At 46.3% G+C, this 20,524-nt stretch overlaps 2 protein-coding genes across 8 annotated transcripts; both read right to left on the reverse strand.

Moving 5' to 3' along the window:
- Nucleotides 1-95: 95 nt before the first annotated feature.
- On the reverse strand, nt 96-11,611 carry atg14 (autophagy related 14). Its single transcript, XM_061794386.1, has 11 exons — nt 11,204-11,611; nt 9,591-9,653; nt 9,489-9,531; nt 9,333-9,414; nt 6,175-6,412; nt 4,202-4,431; nt 3,360-3,477; nt 2,850-2,940; nt 2,451-2,536; nt 2,212-2,386; nt 96-481 (listed from the first exon to the last, which is right to left on the reverse strand). The coding sequence occupies exons 1-11, from the start codon at nt 11,443-11,445 to the stop codon at nt 359-361; spliced, it is 1,491 nt and encodes a 496-aa protein (XP_061650370.1). The 5' UTR covers nt 11,446-11,611; the 3' UTR covers nt 96-358.
- Nucleotides 11,473-20,523, reverse strand: tbpl2 (TATA box binding protein like 2). 7 transcript variants are annotated; one of them, XM_061794403.1, is made up of 10 exons: nt 20,189-20,523; nt 18,879-18,988; nt 18,223-18,371; nt 17,886-18,124; nt 14,577-14,769; nt 13,905-13,992; nt 13,720-13,811; nt 13,485-13,652; nt 12,060-12,154; nt 11,473-11,976 (listed from the first exon to the last, which is right to left on the reverse strand). In XM_061794403.1, the coding sequence occupies exons 3-10, from the start codon at nt 18,237-18,239 to the stop codon at nt 11,900-11,902; spliced, it is 969 nt and encodes a 322-aa protein (XP_061650387.1). In that variant the 5' UTR covers nt 18,240-18,371; nt 18,879-18,988; nt 20,189-20,523; the 3' UTR covers nt 11,473-11,899. The 7 variants fall into 7 exon arrangements, 5 of the variants coding, with proteins under 5 accessions (XP_061650387.1, XP_061650385.1, XP_061650386.1 ...); XM_061794401.1 differs by having other exon boundaries at nt 18,223-18,988; XR_009791385.1 differs by lacking the exon at nt 20,189-20,523 and having other exon boundaries at nt 12,060-12,240; nt 18,223-19,028.
- Nucleotide 20,524: the final 1 nt, after the last annotated feature.

Genomic DNA, 20,524 nt, shown 5'->3' on the forward strand with positions numbered 1-20,524 from the left:
CTAGGGAAATGCTATAGTATACTACATAGACTATTACTATTAAGGGTGGAACGATAGTTTAAAAAAAGGTACAAAATTGAAATAAAAAAAAAAAAAAATTATTTCTTTTTTTTATTGATGAAAACATTTGACGGCAACAGCAAACATTCGTCCAGGAGCACCGCGTCGGTGTATCGCAGGTCACCTATTGCCGGATGGTGGCGTCGCTAAAAGGTTACCGTCAATCAACCAGATCTTTGTAAACAGTGCCCCTCGTCGCCATAGTAACCAGTGTCTCTCTCACGCGCACACACTAGGAGACGTCAAAAGCAGGAGGCGGGCCGCCAAGGCGACATCGTCCTCCGAGGCGCGAGCGAGCTCAGCGCTGGCCCGTATACGCTCGGAACCAGGACGTGACGGAGGCCGCCGCCGACGAGATCATTCCTCCCGTGTTCATGGACGGCTGAGACACCTGCAGTGCACTCTGGGAAAGATCCATGGGCTGCGGAGGACGCACACACAATTCTAGGATTCACACGTCTACCTTAAAACTTGTTTTTTTAGTAAACAAGACAAAACAAAAACAAACAATTTGCAGCCACTCTAATTGGGTAAATTTAAACAATATATTTTGGCTAAAGAATCCCTTAAATCAGTAGCTATGACATAAAATGGTTCAAGTTTACGTTCCACAACCATAGGAACCGAGGGTCATTTGTGCCTTTTTGTTGTGTGTGGCTCCTCGAGTCACGTGAGCTTTTCATTTGTATTTATTGCACCGAGCGGAGTCTGCAACGTCATAATCTAAACTATTCTCCCATACGTGCAAGTCAGAAAAGGCGCGCAGCTCCACGCTTTTCTGACTGCTCCCATCCTGCCGCCCACTTTATCCGCTAATGCGCAACGTCACGTGACCCAGGCGGAACACGGGATAGCCCACTTCCTGTGTATGCTTTGCTAACCATCATAATTAGGATCGGCTCCATGACTGTTTGAAGTCCAACCTTGTAAAATTCCGTTTTCTTTATGGCTGGTGTCTTCAGACAAAGTTAAATAAATAAATCATTTATTGATCCAAATATGATATCACGCATGTAAACATGAGCAAAGCCCAAATCTTTGCTGGCTCTGTGGTGATATCTCGTGTTTAAAAAAAGACAATGGAGACATTTCAAGTTCCTACGGGCGCTTTGAAACGTTCCCAAGCGAGGCGGAAGTTCTTTAACCTGGTTTGCCGTATGCGGAAGTAGTTTGCACATCAGAATCATCTTTATTTGCCAAGTATGTCCAAAAAACACACAAGGAATTTGTCTCCGGTAGTTGGAGCCGCTCTAGTACTTCAATTATCCTCACCTTGGCGTCCACTACAAAAAAACTGTAGTTGTTCAACCCCTAGTATATAAGTATATATAAAAAATATGCAATGCGTCTGTCTAAAAGAATGTTTATTGCTGCAGGTACGCATGTACGGGCTGTTTACCAGTTGTGAACTGGCTCAACTAAGCCCAAGAAAGTCAAATGTAAAGTACATGCAAAAAGACCGAAAAAGGGAAAAAACCTAATCATTCAACGAACAAAAAAGTTGTATTACTTGATTTGTGCATGAAATAATAATAACAACTAGGACGCATGTCTACAAACGGACATAAGCTCATCCAGTGACGTCGTTGGGTCAGGAAAAAAATAAGCACCAAGCAACGACCTCTAGAGATCATTTGAGGACCGGACCAAAATGGTTATGTGCAACAGTCTATAATCGTAGTCGTTAATAAACAATGCCTTCAATATTTGTTGTTAATGTAGAACCCCAATTGCAATGAAGTTGGGACCTTGTGTTAAACATAAATAAAAACAGAATACAATGATTTGCAAATCTTGTTCAACCTATATTTCATTGAATACACTACAAAGACAAGATATTTCATGTTCAAACTGATCAACTCGATTGTTTTTAGCAAATAATCATGAACTTAGACTTTTATGGCTGCAACACGTTCCCAAAAAGCTGCGACGGGTGGCAAACAAGTTGAGGAATGCTCATCAAACATTATTTATTGCATCAACCTTGTAAATGGCGGACGCATTTGCAGCCAAATATCTGCTCTTGCATCTGATTTTGCTTTTTCCTCTTTCCACTATTGCTGCTGAAACCATGCAAATTTCCCCAATCTGGGTCTGTAACGTAACCCCACGATGGAGGGGGGATTGCTGTTGGTGGAAGGTTTGGCGTACCTGCGAGGGTATGTCGCAGAATCGCGGGCTGGGGACGGTCTCCCAGTCGGTGCCGAGGTCGGTCTCGTCGTCGCTGACCGCCTCGTCCCCGCTCTCCTCGGCGGGCCGCGACGCCTCCGGCTCCACGAACTCCATGGACCCTTCCAGGTCGCCGCTCGCCTCAAACGGACCCGTCCTGAAGCGCGAGGGGGCGTGGTCGGTCACACGTTTCCTTGACAACCGTGACATCACCACCTCACCTGCCCAGGTTGGCGTTGTCGGCCGACACCAGGAACATGATGTTGCGCAAGGTGTGGTGGGGGTGGAGCTTGTCACTGTCCACGTGCTGCACGCACACACACATACATAAACACACATAAAACACAAGAACAAAACAGACAAAAAACAAGCACACACACACACAATCAAACGCACAAAAATATACAAAAAGCACACAAATTAAAACATACAAAACACAGTCACGCACAAACACACAACAGATATTAAACATCCCAAACACACAAGTACACACAAAACGCACACAAAAACAGAATCACAAAATAACCCACACACACGCACATAAAGACACGTACACAACAGTCACACATACACGTACATAAACACACACGCATAAAAGCCAGCGCGGTCGCCGTGGTTACCTGTGAGAAGCACAGGTGCAGCGTGTTGGCGTTGAGCTTGCCGAGTGCGCGTGTGAAGCGGAAGCGACTCAGGTTGTCGCCGCAGAACTCGCTGGAGGAAAAACACAAACAAAGACGGGGGTCACGAGGTCACATGGTTCAGAGTAGGCCAAAACAGATTCATTAGCCAGACGATTTAATTGGCCGGTATTAGTTCTTTACAATTTTTGTTTTTTTTAGGCAAAGATCATGACATCCAAACAAACCCAAAACAAAATTCTCTCTGTTGTCAAGTTAAACACATCCTAAAGGACAAAGTCTTGCAAAACAGTCAAATGTTCTGCCTGCAATTCAGATCATAAAGGGACCCAAAAGTAAATTATTTTATTCATTATACATTTTGAAATTAATTATTCACATTTTTCTCAGAGCTAAATATAAGAATGGGCATAGGCCTCCCAAAATCCAGATGGTGGGGCCCTAGTTCAGAATGCGTGTATGTCTGGTGTGCGCGCGTGCGTGCAGTCGCACCTGTTGCACAACTTCTTGGGCAGGTTGACGTCCAGGATGTGCGACAAGATGGTGAGCAGCTGAGTGGCGTAGCACAGAGCCGCGCTGATGGTGTGGGCCGGGTCGATGTGGTCCAGTTCTGAAAGGGACGGCGGATGCCCGGTCACGCCGGCGCGGGGCCGAGATGGCGGCGTACGTACTCGCCTGCTCCGAGTCGGCGCTCGGCAACATACTTCTCAAAGTGATGGCTACTTCTTGGGTACAAATTAATTTGACCGCTTTGATACACACGTCCAAAGTAACAAATCAGCTCAAATAACCTTGAATAATATGTAATAATATTATGTGCTATTATTAATCATTAATGACAATCAATTATGTGAAGACACTGATCATGCGAATGATTTCTCACAATAATTAAGCAACCGATAAATAACAACAAGCAACACTAGTTCTACTCATCTCTGCCAGTGTTCACTTTTTCAAATGATCACCATCTACAGCATTCCTAGAAAATCACAATGTCCCATTCACTGGTGAGCTATTTCCGGAACAGGTCCTGGGGGACCCACGGGCACCAGGTTGGTCACCCCTGGTCTAACTGGACTCACGGCACTTACGTGCGTTCGCTTAAACAGGCGCAGACACACACAGAAACAAAAACAAGACAGATATACACACACAACACAAAAGATGCACACATGCAACACACACAAACAATTCCACACACACAAAACACACACCAACTTACAGATGTGAAACAGACTTGCATACAAAAGACACAATCTTAAAACACACACACAGAACACCACGCGGACCGGCACTTCCCGACTCGGTCGCGCTTTGACGCCACTCGTCCGTACCTGGGCCACGCTCTGCGTTCTTCTCGTCCGCTCGGCTGTAGTAGGCCGAGCAGTCGCCGTTGCCGGGCAGGGTGACGGCGGGCCCCGCGATGCTGACGCTGGTCTCGCCGTTCTGGTCGTCCCAGATCCAGCGCCCCGACAGGTAGGTGGTCCTGCGCGCCTCCGCCAACTCGCTGACCGTGCTGGACGTCAGCGCCGGCTCGCACTCCGACGCCGCGTCGGCCGGGTCTCTGAAATATGAGGGGCCGTAAGGGACATTATTCAGGATTAGCTCTCGCAGTTACTATTCAAATGCTTTCACACACAAACTACTGAAAGGCTCTCATAAACACAAGTCAAACACTCTCATACACGAGTCTTGCTCTCATTACCACTACTCAAACACTCATTGACACAACTCAAACACTCTCATATGCACGTGTCTTGCTCTCATTAACACTACTCAAACACTCTCATACACGCGCGTCTTGCTCTCATAAGGACTACTCAAACACTCATTAAACTACTCAAACACTCATACGCACGAGTCTTGCTCTCATTAACACTAATCAAATGCGTTATAAAATATATATATAAATAAAATATGGCATTGACCAACAGCCATAAAGTACAACAGTAAGCCCAACTTAAGCAGTAGCGTTACATAGCATTATACTGTATAGTACATACATATATACTTTTAATGTATATATGTTGCATACTTGTTGATTATTGTGTTACAATAACGCTTTTTCTCATAGATTTAAAATGGAAGCTTATAATATGCAAGTGTATGACGTAATGGTCGGCCAATCAGAAGCCGTGTCGTGCATGACGTAGGGCTAGGCTGGCTCGTCTATCAAGAGCGAGACGCCATTATTCGAACGCGGATGCTGCCGAATAAATGTGCCTTTCGGGCTGAAGCGCAGCGGACGTGTGTTTACTCCTGGACTCAAGGCAGAGTTTCAACAACGCTGCGTTACAATCTGAAACGTATACGGTTCGTTGCAGGCAGGACGGCCGGATAGTCGCGTTTAAGCTCCCCTGCGCCGGTGTACCTAATGACGTGCCCAAAGGGAAAGAAAGAATTTAATTGTCGTAGTGAAACTCGTGTCATAGATATGGACTCCAGACTACACACAGTCAGAGTCAAATATTACATGACTTTTTTAATATAGGTACATCTCAATAAATTTTAATATAGTTGAAAAGTCTTTAGTACTCGGAGGGATTAAACCAGGCATGCCCAAAGTCCGGCCTCCGGGCCAAATCCGGCCCTTGATGTCATAAAATCAATATGTGGCCCGCCAGCACAGTTTACCACAGTAAACAATACACACATACAAAAAAAGCCATTTTAGATTTCACCAGAGGGTGGCAGTAGACCTGCGGCCGCACTCTCATCGCGTGACCCCTGTGGTGTGTTTTTAGCCCATTTCTAAAATGCCAACTGAAACTAAAAAGAGGAAAGTTGACAACGAGGGCCGCCGTGTCCAGGACGGATAGTGGATTTTTTCACTGACATACGAAACAGATATGAATGAATATATATGAATTTGTGAAAGTGTGAGTTACCGTTATTGTGATTGTATAAAGACAAGCGTGTAATGGCTTGACTGAGTAGTTTATTAACATCAACATTTATGCACTAGTATCCACAGTGTTTGAAGGGCAACACATTGTGCAACTCAAAGCATTTTGATCAAGTGTTTATATCTTCACCATGATGCACGTTTGTCTTTAGCATTATGCAAGAAGTGTATTTTAGCGGGCCGCCGCCATTTGTTCTGGCAACAAGTATTGCGTTTACTATGAATGAATGAAATCGAGAACTTTTTGAAAATAGCATTTGAAGTATGGCTGTTTCCACATCGGAGACATTTGCCCAGAGAAAACCAAAATTAGCTTTTCTTTTTGATAAACATTTTTGGATGGCAAGTGTCTTTCCCGTTATGGATCAAACGCTATGCAAATGGCCCGCCGCCGGAGCTCACCTGCTGCAGGCCTTCTCTTCCCGCGTGGGGAAGATGTGCGCGGTCAACTCGGCGATGTGATCCCGCCGCGTGGCCGCCAGCTGAGCGACTCGCTCGCGTAGCTCGTCCCGGCGTCGCTCCAGCAGCTCGTCCAGACGCCGGTTGTGCCGCTCGATCTTCTCCCGCTTCTGCCGGTGCCGGCCGGCGCGGCGCTGAAGGCGCTGGCGCTCCTCCTGGCAGCGCAGCAGCAGCTCCTTGTCTGCGGGGACGAGGGATGACACAAAGTGACGCAGGTGTGACACGAGATGTGACAAAAGGCCATGTTGGCACTGCAGGTCGGTTTCATGTCAACGTGAACAGTACAATTCAAATTTTTTTTTTTCAAATCCCACCCAGGCCTTTTTCGCACGTGAATATAAATTGGATATGTATCTGATGCGAGCGCATTTGATTGCTCACGTGGCGGTATTCGACCTCATCGAACGGCGGAAAAAGTCACAACTGCTGGACAAAAGAGACTCGCCGCAAAACGGCAGTGGCGGACCAAGCGGCAGAAATTAGTCAGCGGCCAAAAGGAGATGCTTTACAACCGCTGTTGCTACAGTTACTTTGAAATAGTAACTTAGTTACTTTCCAATTACTTGAGCTTAAAAGTAACTGTTACTTTACTGATGACTTGATTTCAAAAGTAACCAAGTTAGATTACAAAGTAACATTTGAGTTACGTTCAGCAGCTGCGGAGTAGCAGTGACATCACTTGAAAAGAGCATTAGCGGAAGCGTACTCATTATTTGGTAATACACGCCACACAAGTTACAGACTAACGTCATCGACATGAATCAATAACTTCAATATTAGTGTGACGCTTGAAGTCCCATTAAATGAGCTGCTTCGTGCAGGCTTGACGTGCCAAATCCAGTAAGTAGCTAAACATGGAAACAAGCCCGCTTCTCTAAAGACTTAACTGACAGAAATACACGGATGGGAGGGTTACTTGAAAAATACTTTATTCCCATACAGTTACAAGTTACCTGTTAAGAAATTGTAGTTAGTAACGTAATCCGAGAACCATAATATTAAAGTCGTGTATCTTGAGCACGTTCAGTAACTTCTGCATTACTCCAAAACGCTAATAAAGACAAAAGAAATTCCATATCAAAACAAGTTGATATACGCATATATGTTTGTCTGGTCTTTTCTGTCTTATGTTTCAAGAGGCGCAGTTTTCAAAGAACCCAGAATCCAAAACCTCAGAACTGTGAGGCGGACGTGTTCACCACTTGTTTACTGGGCTGCAGGGATGGACGGACGGACGGACCGATGGATAGACGGATGGATAGATTTCGACTGTGCGGGCATCCGTGAAGCGAACTGTGTGTACGTGAGAGAGAGACGGGTAGACGTTGGGGAAAGCAGACAGTTGAGAGCCATTGCACGAGTTCACGTTGTCGTTTGAAAAGCGTGACTGCGGCCAACATTTCTCATTTTGCTCGCGTTCAAGAGTTTGTCGATAGCTTTCCCCGATTCCGTCACCCATCGACACACACGCCAACACCCAAACACACCTCCTCCCAACATTGGAATTTTGATACGAACAGCGAACAAATCTTTTGTTGCCGGTGACAAGTTTAGCAGCTGTTCGACTAGCAAAGCTGCGGGCGATGGACGGAGAGTGAAGCGCACACTTACAGGAATGTCAGCGGTGCGGCGCATTAAGCTAGCTCCGCCGGAGAAGCCCCGACTCCAGATGACACTGAAAGCGCTCACTTTACTTTGTAAATAGTATTTAAGCTTAAGTAAGTCCTTACCCCCCCATGACGCTTCTGAATTGACCACTTCGGAATGAATAATTAACCCACAATGCATTGCGCATTTAACTCAGCAGCACAACTCTATTCTTTAAATGGGACAAATTTAGCCCAACCAACTTTTTCTATTATTTAGGATGTAATATTTTCTCTATGGTGCCTCACTAAACATGTGAAATAGGAATTCAAAACAGTCTCCGCATTCCTGAGTTCCAGACGTTTTTTTTGTCGAGAGGCCCGAAATCAGCTCATTGGAATTTCTTCAGCTTATTGACATCACGAGCCAAGATCTCCGCCTACCTCTCCGCTCCCGAGCCAGCGCTGTCAACATAAACACGGAGGTAACCAATCAGAGGAAAGGGGGCGGTCTTTGCCAAATATGGTCAAAGCGCAGACAAAAGTGGCTCAAAGAGAAGTCGATGTCAGAGGGGCCTTTCCTGGAAACTCGGGTGACAAAACCAAAGTTTCGTTTGGAAATGAAATGGACACAAAGACGGGACCTTTGCGGAAAGAAAACAGCAATCAATCAATCGATCACACTTTCACTCACGAAAATAAAAAAGTGACGACGACAGCGAAGCCGTGCATTTTTTGTGTACTTTTTATATTGATCCCACCTTCACTGTGGATTATGTGACAAACAAAGACCTCCCAATCATTTTCATCTCCACGTAACACAGAAAGTGGCCTATAGCCTCTAGCATATTGTAGCGATTGGAAAGCTGGGCTGCTGCTTCAAGCCATCAGCAACCTCTGATTGCTTAGGAGGAGTCAGTGAAGAGCAATAGTAACCATCATTGCTTTCACAGGGTAACTGCAATCGGACTACTATTCTGAATGCAGCAACACGTTACAGTGCTCGTTACTCAAAATGGTGGTCGTGTTGGAGTAACAAATGACTTTGTAATGCATTACCAGCATCACCGTTTACAATTGATAAATAGAAGAAAATGTTGGCTCCCCTCGCGCAAAATTCTTTGAAATCGCCACAAATGCGTCAGGACCACACCTACGCAAGGGCGGGGCCGTTTGGAGCGGACTGTACCTGCGTAAACACGGAGTCTCGTGTTCGTACGCATGCGCAATGTGACGCCGCCTCAGTTAACATTTTGGTCATGTGAACAAATCCATCAAATGATGGGGTTCAATACAAAATCATGCCCTGTGGTGTCAACGTGAAGTGACAAGGTGAAGAAAGGCAGACGCGAGACGACACCAAGAGACAAGCGACCGAGCTGAAAGGGGGCGGGCACGAGCTGACAAATTGATGCGGGGTGATCGTACAAGATGACAAGCGGCGGACCGCCTCACGTACGACATGAGAATTATAAGCCGACGAAGGACGGCGAGTCGGGCGAGGCCGCCGCTCACCGCTCTGGACTTCCTGGCGCGCGCGAATCAGCGCCTGCTTGATCTGCTCCATCTTCATGCGGCACCACATCATCTTCCACTTCTGAACACAGCAGAGTCACAAAACACTTCCGCTCAAGCGTGCCGCCACCGCCGCCGCTGCCTGGTCAAACTCACCGTCTCGTCGGTCTGCAGCTTCCCGTGCATGGCGCGGACCACCCTGCGGAGGTCAGACGATGAGCACCGAACATGTTTCGATCAACACGCGTGAACTCTCACCTCTGCTGCAGCTGCTCCTTCTCGGCCTTCAGCTTCTCGAGCCTCGCCATCTTGTCTGCGCACCTGTGGCGTGGGCACGTTATTGGCAGGTGTGACGTCACAAGACAACTTGACTGATTTCAAACCAAGTCTTGCCAGCTTGTGCGCGTGGGCATCCTGTTGTTACCCACCTTAGATGGTACCAGCAGGCGCCTTATGATTGCATTCGCTAACTGTCAGCTTCTCTCTACCAAAAATTCATAAGCACTTCAGCGTGTTCAACATCGCATGTTAACTCAATATGCAATTAAATATTGAATACATACATGCCTTTTTGTGCTGTACGACTTGAATAAACTTTATTAACACGTCATCGCAGTTCACATGGAAGTACACCCAGTACGAGCTAAACGCTAAAACAATCTAAAACATTCGGCAAACCGGGTAAAAGCACTTCCGCCTCGCTTGGGACCGTTTCAAAGCACCTGTAAGAACTTTAAACATTTACAATGTATTTTTTTGCACACAAATCAAAGACGACAGCAGACGGTGTTCGGGCTTTGCCGGTGTTGACGTGTATATTATCACATTGGATAAATAAACGATAGACGCATTTAACTTCCTCCGAAGACACCGGCCGTAAAGAAAACAGAATTTTAGAAGGTTGTCATTAATCGTAGCAAAGCATACGCAGGAAGTCCGCTGTCCCGTGTCGGTCATGTGACATTCCGCACGTAGCGGATTGGCCGTGAGCAACATTTGACTGCGGCTAGCTACTAAATCCCATAAAGAAACAATTGGACGCCAAATCAAGTCTCGCGGCAATGAGGTGACGTCATCTCTAGTCGACGTCCCCATGACATGAAGTCATCGAGGGACTGCGGTCTCGTCGCCCCCAAACTCAATATCCTTGTCTCCTCGGTGGAAGGAGCGAGGGCCGAGCGAGTTGCAACTCGAGCAATGAGACGAGTGGACCAGAGCGAGCAGACTTTGGTTTTCCATGCGACTCTGAATTCGCTGGGCTTCGGTTGGGAGACGTTGCGTTGACCAAAGTGCTGTCCAATTCATTTGAAACGCAGAGGATAGAAAACGAAGGTTACGGGTGGATGAAACAAAACTGGGCAACATGACGCATTGAAAAGGAAACCGTGAATAGGACAGGAAGAAAAACTAGACTCAATCAAAGCCCCTAGAAATGTTCAGTCGCGTCAGTGTGTGAGAAAAATGATGTTTTACTTACAATTAGGCAGAAATCATTCACGCTACTCGGCTAAATGCTAACATGGCCACAGCCAGCCGCCTTGCTAACTGTGTTTAATGTTGAAACGTCAAATAAACACACGGGAAGGGAATTACAAGTGCACGGTTATCACATAAACCAAACTTTTTGTGAGTGCAATGTAATATGACGACAGGTTCTGCGTGTTCCACGTTGTTGACATGTTTTCCGAACACGAATGTTGTTTTGGAGGGCGACACTGACGCCGATGTAAACAGGGGGTCTACATTTCCGAGAAAGTCAGGTAAAAAAAAAAAAAAAAAAAAACACTGACATCGTGCGGTTTTACGCGGAAAACACGGAGGTGAACCGTAAACGTCCGAACTTGTCTGCGAAGTTCCGCGATTGCTCTCACCTTTCCGTGTTCCTGCCGTCCAAGTACACGAAGTCTCCGGCCTGCACGCAACGGGCACACGTCAGCCTCCGTCGGGACGTGCTGCACAGAGGGCACCGCTCCACCGCCACGAAAAGACCCTCCGCGTCGTCCACGGACTCCACCATGACGCCGGCGGCCAGCCCGGCCTGATGCGGGCGAAGAGGCGGCGGCGGCCTGCCCGCGGGGCGAGACTCAGCCGGGAGCCCCGCTGAGGACGCCATGCTAGCAAGGCTAACAGCTCTCCTGACTTTTGTTTTTTTAAATGTATATATTTGGAATTTGTGAACGCGACCTAACTTGTCGTCGACGTCCACACTCGCGAGTTGTCCATGGTGACGTCACGCGTGCAAATGTGGTTTTGCTGCGACCATCGGAGGCGATCGGTTCCACACTTCCGGTTTCGGCTTTGTTTACGTCGTGACGTCACCGCCGCTAGGCGGAGCTTCCGTTGAACGCCAACGGCGGCAACGTGCGACTGGCGACCAGTCCATTGTTTGTCGAAATGTGACCTGACAAGACGAATGAGTTCAACTTGTTTGTTTTCAAATAATTGAGTTTTATCTTCTGTCTGGATAGTGAGCGTCTAAAACAAAGTCCCAACAGCAACATAAAACATAGGAAACGAGTAGCAAATATTGACAAACAAACAGGAAGCGATGCGGTCAGCCGTCGGGGTCACTGCTTGCGGAAGCCTCTCAAGATGGGGTAGATGTTCTCGAAGGCCTCGTAGATCTCGCCTCGCTCTTTGGCTCCTGCGGCGGAAAAAGGCGGCCGGGCGTGAGCGATTGCCAGCCGCGGCGTCAACGAAACGAGCGAGCGGGCGGAGGTCCTCTACCCGTCAGAACGACCTTCCCCGACACGAAGATGAGCAGGACGATCCGAGGTTTCACCATCCGGTAGATGAGGCCCGGAAACAGCTCGGGTTCGTAACTGCACAGTCACAGGATGCCAAGTTCAGACACACGCCGTCGGCAAAAGCCAGATGGGGGCCATGGCGACTGCAACGTGAGCAGGAACTATTATTTGCCAAAACAACAAAAATGTGAGCGCTGACAAGATTGAGAACTCGAGCAGGGAGGGACAAGAACAGGCACAGTAACAGGGATGCTAGCCTGAACAGGAACACAAGCATGAACAATAACACCATGGAGAACCTGACCAGAAACAAGAACCTAAATAGTAAGGCGATCAAGAGCAAGAACAGCGATAACCAGAGTTGGCACATGAACAATAAGAATGGAGAACTCTAGCAAGAACAAGCACATGAACAGTAACAAGCGTAGGAACAATCACGAGGATAACCTTGGCTGGCACACGAACGTTAACGACTGAGAAACTGATGGGGACATGAGCAGGAACAAGATCATGCACAGTGACAGGATGGCAAAGTTGAGCAGGAGCCAGAACATGTACAGTAATCAGATCGAGATTAAGCAGGATCGAGTTCATTAACAGTGATAAGATGGAGAGGCCGAGCAGGAAGTAACATGATGAGGGAGAACCTTCGCGAGAATAAGAACATTCACAGGAAGAGGGATGGGTTTTTTGAGCAGGAAAAGAACACATACAGTAATAGGATTAAGAACAGGAATGGTGACAAGATTGAGAACTGTATCTGGAACAAGAACATGTACAGTAACAGGATCAGGAACGGTGACAAGTTCAAGAATAGCAGGATACAAGAAGTTTCCACGCAGGTACAAGTGCATGCACAGTAACAGGGATTGAGAACATGTATACAGTATCAGCATCAAGACCATGAGCAGTAACAAACAGTAACAAGGTTGAGAACTTGAGAGGAACAGGACAGAAATTTAGCAGGAACATGTACATAACAGGATGGATAGCTTGAGCTAGAACATGTACAGTATAAGGATCAAGAACTTGAAGGAACATGAACAGTAATACAAATCCAGAACATGTACAGTAACAAGATCAATAACTTTAACAAGAAAATGAACAGTCACAAGAACTTGAGCAACAACAAGTCCATGTACAGTAACAGGAGGGATAACTTGAGCAGGAATAAAAACGTAGTAGCATGATTCAAAACTTTAGCAGGAACAAGGACCTGCACAGTGACAAGATCAAGACCTGTGACCAACAGGGTGAAGAACAAGACCTCAAACAGTCAAGAACAAAAGCACCAAAGCGAACACGAACAGTAGCAAGACTGGGGAGGAACAAGAACATGCACAGCAACAGGATGGCAGCTGTTAGGTAGAGCTGAACAAGACGAATGTGGAAGTTGTTACTGTACCTGCTGAACTGCTGGTGGGTCAGAACCAGGCCCTCGAGCCTGATGGGGAAGCAAACGTCGCAGCTGGCCACCATGTTCTGGATCTTGAAGTCCAGGAAGCGAGCGGGGAAGCCCAGCTTCTGCACCACGCGGGCGTACTTCCTGGCCGCCAGTCGCGACTGCTCCTCACTGCGCGCGCTCACGGAGACGAGCGTCAAAGTGGCACGGTGCCGCCGACCCGCGCGGCGGTACCCACCTCTTGGCTCCGGTGCAGACCATCTTCCCCGAGCTGAAAATCAACGCCGTGGTCCTGGGCTCGCGGATCCTCATGATGACGGCGGCGAAGCGCTGGTGCACCCAAACATGCTGATGCTTCACACGCTAAACTTGAACACGCTACGCTAAACACGCTACGCTAATCCCTTCCCGCACTGAATTTACCTTGGGATTGTACTCTGCATTTCTGGCTTGAAGGGCGATGAACTTTAGGTCCAGAGGACAACCCAGGTTCACTGTGGAAACGATGTTCCTTCGCACGCACGCACGCACGCACGCACACACGCACACGCACACACACAGGGTGAGAACATGCACCGGATGGAGACCGTGAACAGGAACAAGGTCAACAACATAAGCAGGAACAAGAACAGTAATAGGATCAAGAAGTTGAGCAGGTTCACTGCAGTCAATGTTTTTCCCACCACACACACACAAAATGCACTTTAAGCACATTCACAATCTCTCACACAAAAACAACGCACTCTAACACACAAAACACAAATGTGCACAACACACACATTTCTCAACACACAGACACAAAACTAATTCACACATTCAGAATCTCACATAACACCACTCGTGCTCTCAAATTCACGCTCATACAGCCACACACACTCCATTTCTAACACACACGCCGAGTGAAACTAGTACCAAATCTATGTATTATATAGCGCACACGTGCAGTACATGTGGGATACAGAACAGAAACCTGTGGAGGGTTTATCTGCACTTGTGAACTGGGACCAACATTAAGCGATAAATCCACTTTCACACACACACCTCGCAACAAATCTTCCTGAATACACTACACGCACACACGAAAGATGGACCTACTGCAGCTGCGGGATGATCCCCGACCTCTCCGTCATGGGGGTCACGGGGGTCATAGGAGTCATAGGGGTCATAGGGCAGAAGATGGCACCGGTGTTCGCCAACTGCGAGGATGAGGAGGAAGGTTTGTCTTCATCTTCCCCTTCATGGCGCGACGCCAGGCCGACGTCGACGTCCTGAGACGCGCCGGCACTTCCTGGCATCAAGCACATTCAAACTAGTGACCGGTACTGACCGGGAACTAGTAACCAAGTACTTACAAATCCTTTGTTATGTTACTCAAGTTCATTTTTCAGATATCTGTACGTGTTTGTTAAGCAGAGGTGGGTAGTAACGCACTACATTTACTCAAGTAACATTTTCCATAAACTGTACTTGTCAGAACTTTAAATGCACTGTACTTTTTACTTTTACTTGAGTATTTATGTGAACGATCGATACTTTTACTCCGTTCCAATGATCGACATGCCGTTTGCTACTTTTATTTATCCATTCATGCATGTGCGCATCTATTTTTAGACTCCATCTTCGACTTCCGCATAGGGCGGCCGTTGCGCCGATCAGACGTGAACAATAATGTCATTTGACTCCAATTCACCAAATAGATGACACAAGGCAGTCACATGACTGCGCACGTGGCCTTCGCGAGCCAATCACATTGACTCATTTTGGGGAACTAAAACAGCCGCGCGAGTGTGTTTACAGACCCAAAAACCAAACTTGGATATTTCAGCCCACTTCTAACTTGAGAAAACACCTTGCAGTAAGTTGCAGATGTTTTCGCTGTGGTTTTGGCAGCGGATGTGGCAAAATTAGCACACGCACGCACGCAAAATCACTGTCTGTTCAGCAAACAGCTTCTCCATGAAGTCATTGAGGCGAATCAACCAAATGTTTCTGTAGGGCCCGACGCATGTGTTGTTGGTTTTGGGGCAGTTAAAAATTCAAAATGGTGGCAGGTGTGTGTCGACTCCCACATATTGTTTTTTATTTGATGTTCATGCTTTGATTTCAACAAAACAATACATTTTAATTCATTAATTAAGTTTTTTCATTGAGTACTTTCTTACTCAAGTAAACATTTGGATGACTACTTTTGACTCGAGTCATTATTCGAAAGTTACAGTACTCTTGAGGACAATATTTGGCTACTCTACCCACCTCTGAAGTTAAGCACTCGTAAATAGTACACATGTACTAGTACACTTCAACCTCAATAGTAAGACAATTCAGCACACTCGAACTGTGCCGTAGTAACGTCTTTTCCACGACTAGTGCCACTTTTGGCCTACTGTATTCCAGTTAAACTTTACTAGTCAGCTACTGTGGTGCACTAGAAACTATGCTCAACTAGTCATGTCATACACTAGTAGACACTTCATGCCATTTGAGCATTTATTGCATATCCTTGATATTCAGCTTATTTCTATGTACTAGTACGCGCTTGTCCTCACTAGTAAGACAATTGGGGATTATAGTAGAAGTTCCAGGTCCGGCCCTAGCCAACGTGGCGCCCTCCAGCGGCGACTTACATACGTTAACAAAAAGTCAAATAACTATTTTTTTTTTTTTTTTTTTTTTTTTTTACATTGTCTTTGATTTATAAGATAACGTGTCAGACCATATAAAATAAAATAGAACATTTTCATAATTTCTTGACTGTATCGTTACTCCCGAGCAAATCATGCGAGTAACATCTACTGGGACAAACCAAAAGTAGCAAGAACTTTCCCTTCTTCTGCTTGGACACTTTTGGTCGTTTTGACACGTTTCTAGAGTTCTCTGGAGTCACATCAACAAATTCGCCCCGCCCCCAACACAGCGCGCAGTATGCCAATCAGCCACAAGGGGGAGTAACACTATTCATTGGGCACGTCTTGAAATTTGAATGGATGTTGTCCGTCTTTTCCATGTTAAAGGTTTGTTGTCAGGTTATTGCAAATATGCGCAGCGACGGAAGATTTCATCTGGATTCGACTCATTTTCCTTGTGTCTCATTTGATTTTCGCATCCACTATTTGTTTCTTTCCTTACATTTGTCCCAGCTTCAAGTGCATTGGAATGACATTTAGGATGTTATTGTGAATACGGAGAGAGAAACATAAGACAAATGTGTCATTTCTGTAACATCAAGCTCAGCATGAGATGCATTCATTTTTCCCCACAACAAATGAGGCTCTCTCTGTTTTAACCTTTTAGTTTAACATTAAATAATTCATGTATTTACATGTTCTTTTAGCCCTTCATGATTGTACCGAACTGCTGTGGAGCTGTCAAAGCGAGATGCCTTCTGCGCTTAGAAGCCCTGTTAATTCCGTGGGGCTCTGAACGCATCTTTCTGCTCATCTGGGGACCTCGTGTACAAAAGGTGCCTACGCACAAAAACGTGGCGTACGTTCTTTTTCACGGCAAAGTTCAGATGTATCAAGAGGGAAATAAGCGTGGAAATGTGCGGTGACTTCCACGCCAACTTCATGGCTGGCGTACGCACGTTTCTGCAGCCGTCGCCGCTTTGGCGACGCTGATTATCCGAAATGTGCACATCAGAGACACGTGAACGCTTGGCACTGAGGGACACTTCGTGCCCGGCAACATTTGATTCCAACAAAGTACAAGAATTCATTTGCAAACCGGTGGCTTTAATGAAGCACTGGCATTTGTGAGGACGCCTATCAATTGATGCAGGCGATCATTTATGCCACCTGTTGCCCTCACAATCGCGTCTTGTGACTCCAGCACATGCACTGAAAAAAAGTCTTCGCAGGGCACATACAAACAAACGACCAGTCGCACTCACATTCACACCTACGGGCATAAGTAAGCCAAAAGTAGCACTAGAAGTTACGATGTTACTAGTGCCATAAATAGTCTTACTAGTGAGAACAAAGAGCGTACAAGTACTAGTACATGGACCTTTAGCTGGATATCAAGGATATGGAAAACAAAGTTACTAGTGCGTGACACAAGTCGTAACTTGTTCTTTTCTCAAGCGATTTTCATGAGGTTTTTGGTCAACGCCAAAGTGTGTCCTATCAATACAGATTGTTGTTTTTTAATTTTTTTTATTTAAAAAAGCCCCCCCAAATATTTTTCCACGTGAAAGGTTACTCGCCATTCCCCTGTCTAAATTGGACGGCGTTGTACGCCACCGTACGCGGCACAATGCGCCGACATTCTCGGCCCTTCGGGGTTCTTGCCGTCCACGCAGAGGGAACGCGCCGACGACTTTGACCCTCCTAGCTTAGCGTCGCCGCAAGCACGCAGCTCAAACGGGGCGAATCGTATCTACCTCTTTGCATCCGTGGCCGGTACCTTCTGCGTCCTGCGTGTTGACGCTCAGCTCGTCAGGCAGGAAGCTGAGGTCCAGGTCGTCCGCCGGCTCGCCGCTCGCCTTCGAGAACGGCGGGACGGGGGTCGAGGCCCGAGCGGACCCGGAGGGAGGGCCCGCTCGGCTCGGGAAGTCAGAGTCCTTCGGGGTGAACGCAAAGTCATTTAACAGTCGATCGTGCGAGCGATATTCGAGCCGACGGGATCGCCGACGCGGATCAATTCTGTGACACGGACGGCAACAAAAACACAAGTCGATAATTCGGGTCACCGAGTCGATTAATCGATCGCGGTTGCCGCGATTGATTAGTCGATCGCTTACGTTTGCAATGGAGTCATCAAAGTAACGCTCCAGCGCCAACTCCTCCATGACTCAGGAACCTTGCGTTCCCGTCCGGGACTTCCCAGAACTTTCCAGAGCTGCTCCTGGACTTGGAGGAAGAGCAAGAGCACGGAGCAGCTGCATCCAATCTGATGGTGATCAGCACGCGCACGCTCACACGCACACGCACACATATTGGTGGCATTTCAGCATGACCACATTAAAGGTCGCCTTTCATTGCTCAATGAAGATCAGGCTCATTAGTGTCTGAAAGTAGTGGAACATTTCAATAAAATCCGAAGGAAAGAGGAAAAACTAAATGGAAAAAAAGACAAATGAATAGAAACAAAGAAAACGAAAAATGAATAGACAATAAGGAAAGAAAAGAAAAAAGAAATGAAAAGAACAGAACAAAAATGGAAAATAAATGAAAAGAAATGGCTTGAAGGCTCGGTTTAGCGACATTAAAAGAGTTAGTTCGGTGTTTGTGGCCACGGGGAGGAAGAACCACGCCGGACGTTTGACGTTCGGCTGAACTTCTTGAGTGGCAAGCACAAAACAAGACATCGACAGATATCATCGAACTCAAGCAAAACAAAAAGGGAAATATGTTTTGCTTGCAACGTGACTTTTTGCATTCTCTTTTTGGCACGAACCTGTCGGGTGGGCGGGCTTTATGAGGAAGGCGTCCTCATTGGCTACTTCGCTTTGAGTGACAGCGTGAGCAGAGCCGGCGAGAAGAATGCAAGATTCCATTTTCGATCACCTTAAGGAAGAGTAAATCTCTTTCATACATGTTTCCAATGCTGTACTAGGAAGTAGCAATGTTGTAACATTATGCTCGTCACATGTTCGAAGTGCACAGCCATAGTTGAGCAGCTAAGAACCGTTAGCTATATTGCTAACGTCAGCGAGCATACTGGTATGCTAGATAGCCATTGGCCACATTTCTTGATCACCTGAGAATTACATTTCTGAATAAAATTGAACACTTAGAACCTGTACGGCTTCAAGACGAAATTAGCATACAAGGGAAGCACAAATCCTAAATAACTGTTGACAAATTTGTTGTATCTTTTTAGATCAAGACAGTTTTCCTTTCTATAATCTTCGGGTTTATTTCAATATTTTACTTGATAATTTCAAATTTGAGGTACTGATAGTAAAGGCAATACTTATTGACGGAGCAAATGGCGGCGACCCACTGAAATACGCATCTCGCGTAACGGTAATGACGTAAACAGCTTCCGAAAAATGCTGCGAGTTGCACAACTGACACGTTTTGCCCTTCAAACTCTGCGGATACTAGTACATAAATGATCCCGACGACTCAGTCAAGCCATTACACTCTTGTCTTGATACAAACGAAGTAACGGTAAAGACATGCACTAATTGTGACAAATTCATACATATTCAGTCATGTCTGAGAAATGACAGCATTTATTTTGCTGTCTGCAATTGCGGGAATGCGAAACGGCTGCCTCGTCGCAGATCGCTCCGGTGTATCGCAACAAGGTCACAGTGGCAGTAACGCTAAAGACGCCGTGAGCGACATTTGGCACACAAGAAGCACACCAAAAAACAAGGCTTCTCACACTAAGATGCATTCAAAGAGGACAAAAATCGGACCCATCGAAAAATGTCATGAACATCAAACTTCATTTGGGACCCGCAACGGGAAAGACATTTGGGCCTGAAACGTTCCAGCTATACTATTTTCAAACATTGTTTTTCTTACAAACAATTATGACCTTTCGATGGAAAATAACTGCCAATAATTCAAATCCTCATCCATCCATTTTCCATTCCACTTATCCTCACTCGGGTTGTTTAAAGTAAGTACTAATCAAGAACTAATAGTTCTTGAAATAGTCCATGAATACATTAAGTAATAATAGATTTGAAGCGACCAAAAAGTGGAAAGGATGAGAAGAAGAAAGAATTTTGGTGTAAAATAACAACTCACACAAAAATAATGAGGTTTTTGTGTGTGTAGAAGCAAATTGAACAAGTGACATCAATTCCGGTGTTGACGAGAAGCTCGTTTGTCCGAGGCCGGGAGAGGTCCGCGAACGCCTCCTAATCCAGCCCCGCCGCGGAGTTGTTCGGAGCCATTTTGGTCCCACCTCAATCTCACCGACATGGACCGAACCGAGCCCGCGCCAAGGCTTGATTCCGGCGAGCCACTTTGAAACGCCACGTGACCACTTCGGAGGCCAGGCTTCGTCGTTGCTAGGCGGACTTGAGGCCGAAAAAAAGACCGGGCTGATATATATATATATATTATTATTATTTTTTTTGG

Source organism: Phyllopteryx taeniolatus, chromosome 13 (genome assembly GCF_024500385.1).
Source record: "Phyllopteryx taeniolatus isolate TA_2022b chromosome 13, UOR_Ptae_1.2, whole genome shotgun sequence".
Classification (NCBI taxonomy): Eukaryota; Metazoa; Chordata; class Actinopteri; order Syngnathiformes; family Syngnathidae; genus Phyllopteryx; species Phyllopteryx taeniolatus.

Coding starts and splice junctions, on each gene's coding strand:
- atg14 (XM_061794386.1), bottom strand. CDS start 11,445: ATGGCGTCCTCAGCGGGGCTCCCGGCTGAGTCTCGCCCCGCGGGCAGG. Junction 9,654..11,203: donor GACGGCAGGAACACGGAAAG/GTGAGAGCAATC, acceptor CCCACGCCACAG/GTGCGCAGACAAGATGGCGA. Junction 3,478..4,201: donor GAACGCAGAGCGTGGCCCAG/GTACGGACGAGT, acceptor CGTCCCTTTCAG/AACTGGACCACATCGACCCG.
- tbpl2 (XM_061794401.1), bottom strand. CDS start 18,416: ATGTGTGCGTGTGCGTGTGAGCGTGCGCGTGCTGATCACCATCAGATT. Junction 13,993..14,576: donor GGGATCATCCCGCAGCTGCA/GTAGGTCCATCT, acceptor GTGCGTGCGAAG/GAACATCGTTTCCACAGTGA. Junction 13,653..13,719: donor GTCTGCACCGGAGCCAAGAG/GTGGGTACCGCC, acceptor GAGCGCGCGCAG/TGAGGAGCAGTCGCGACTGG.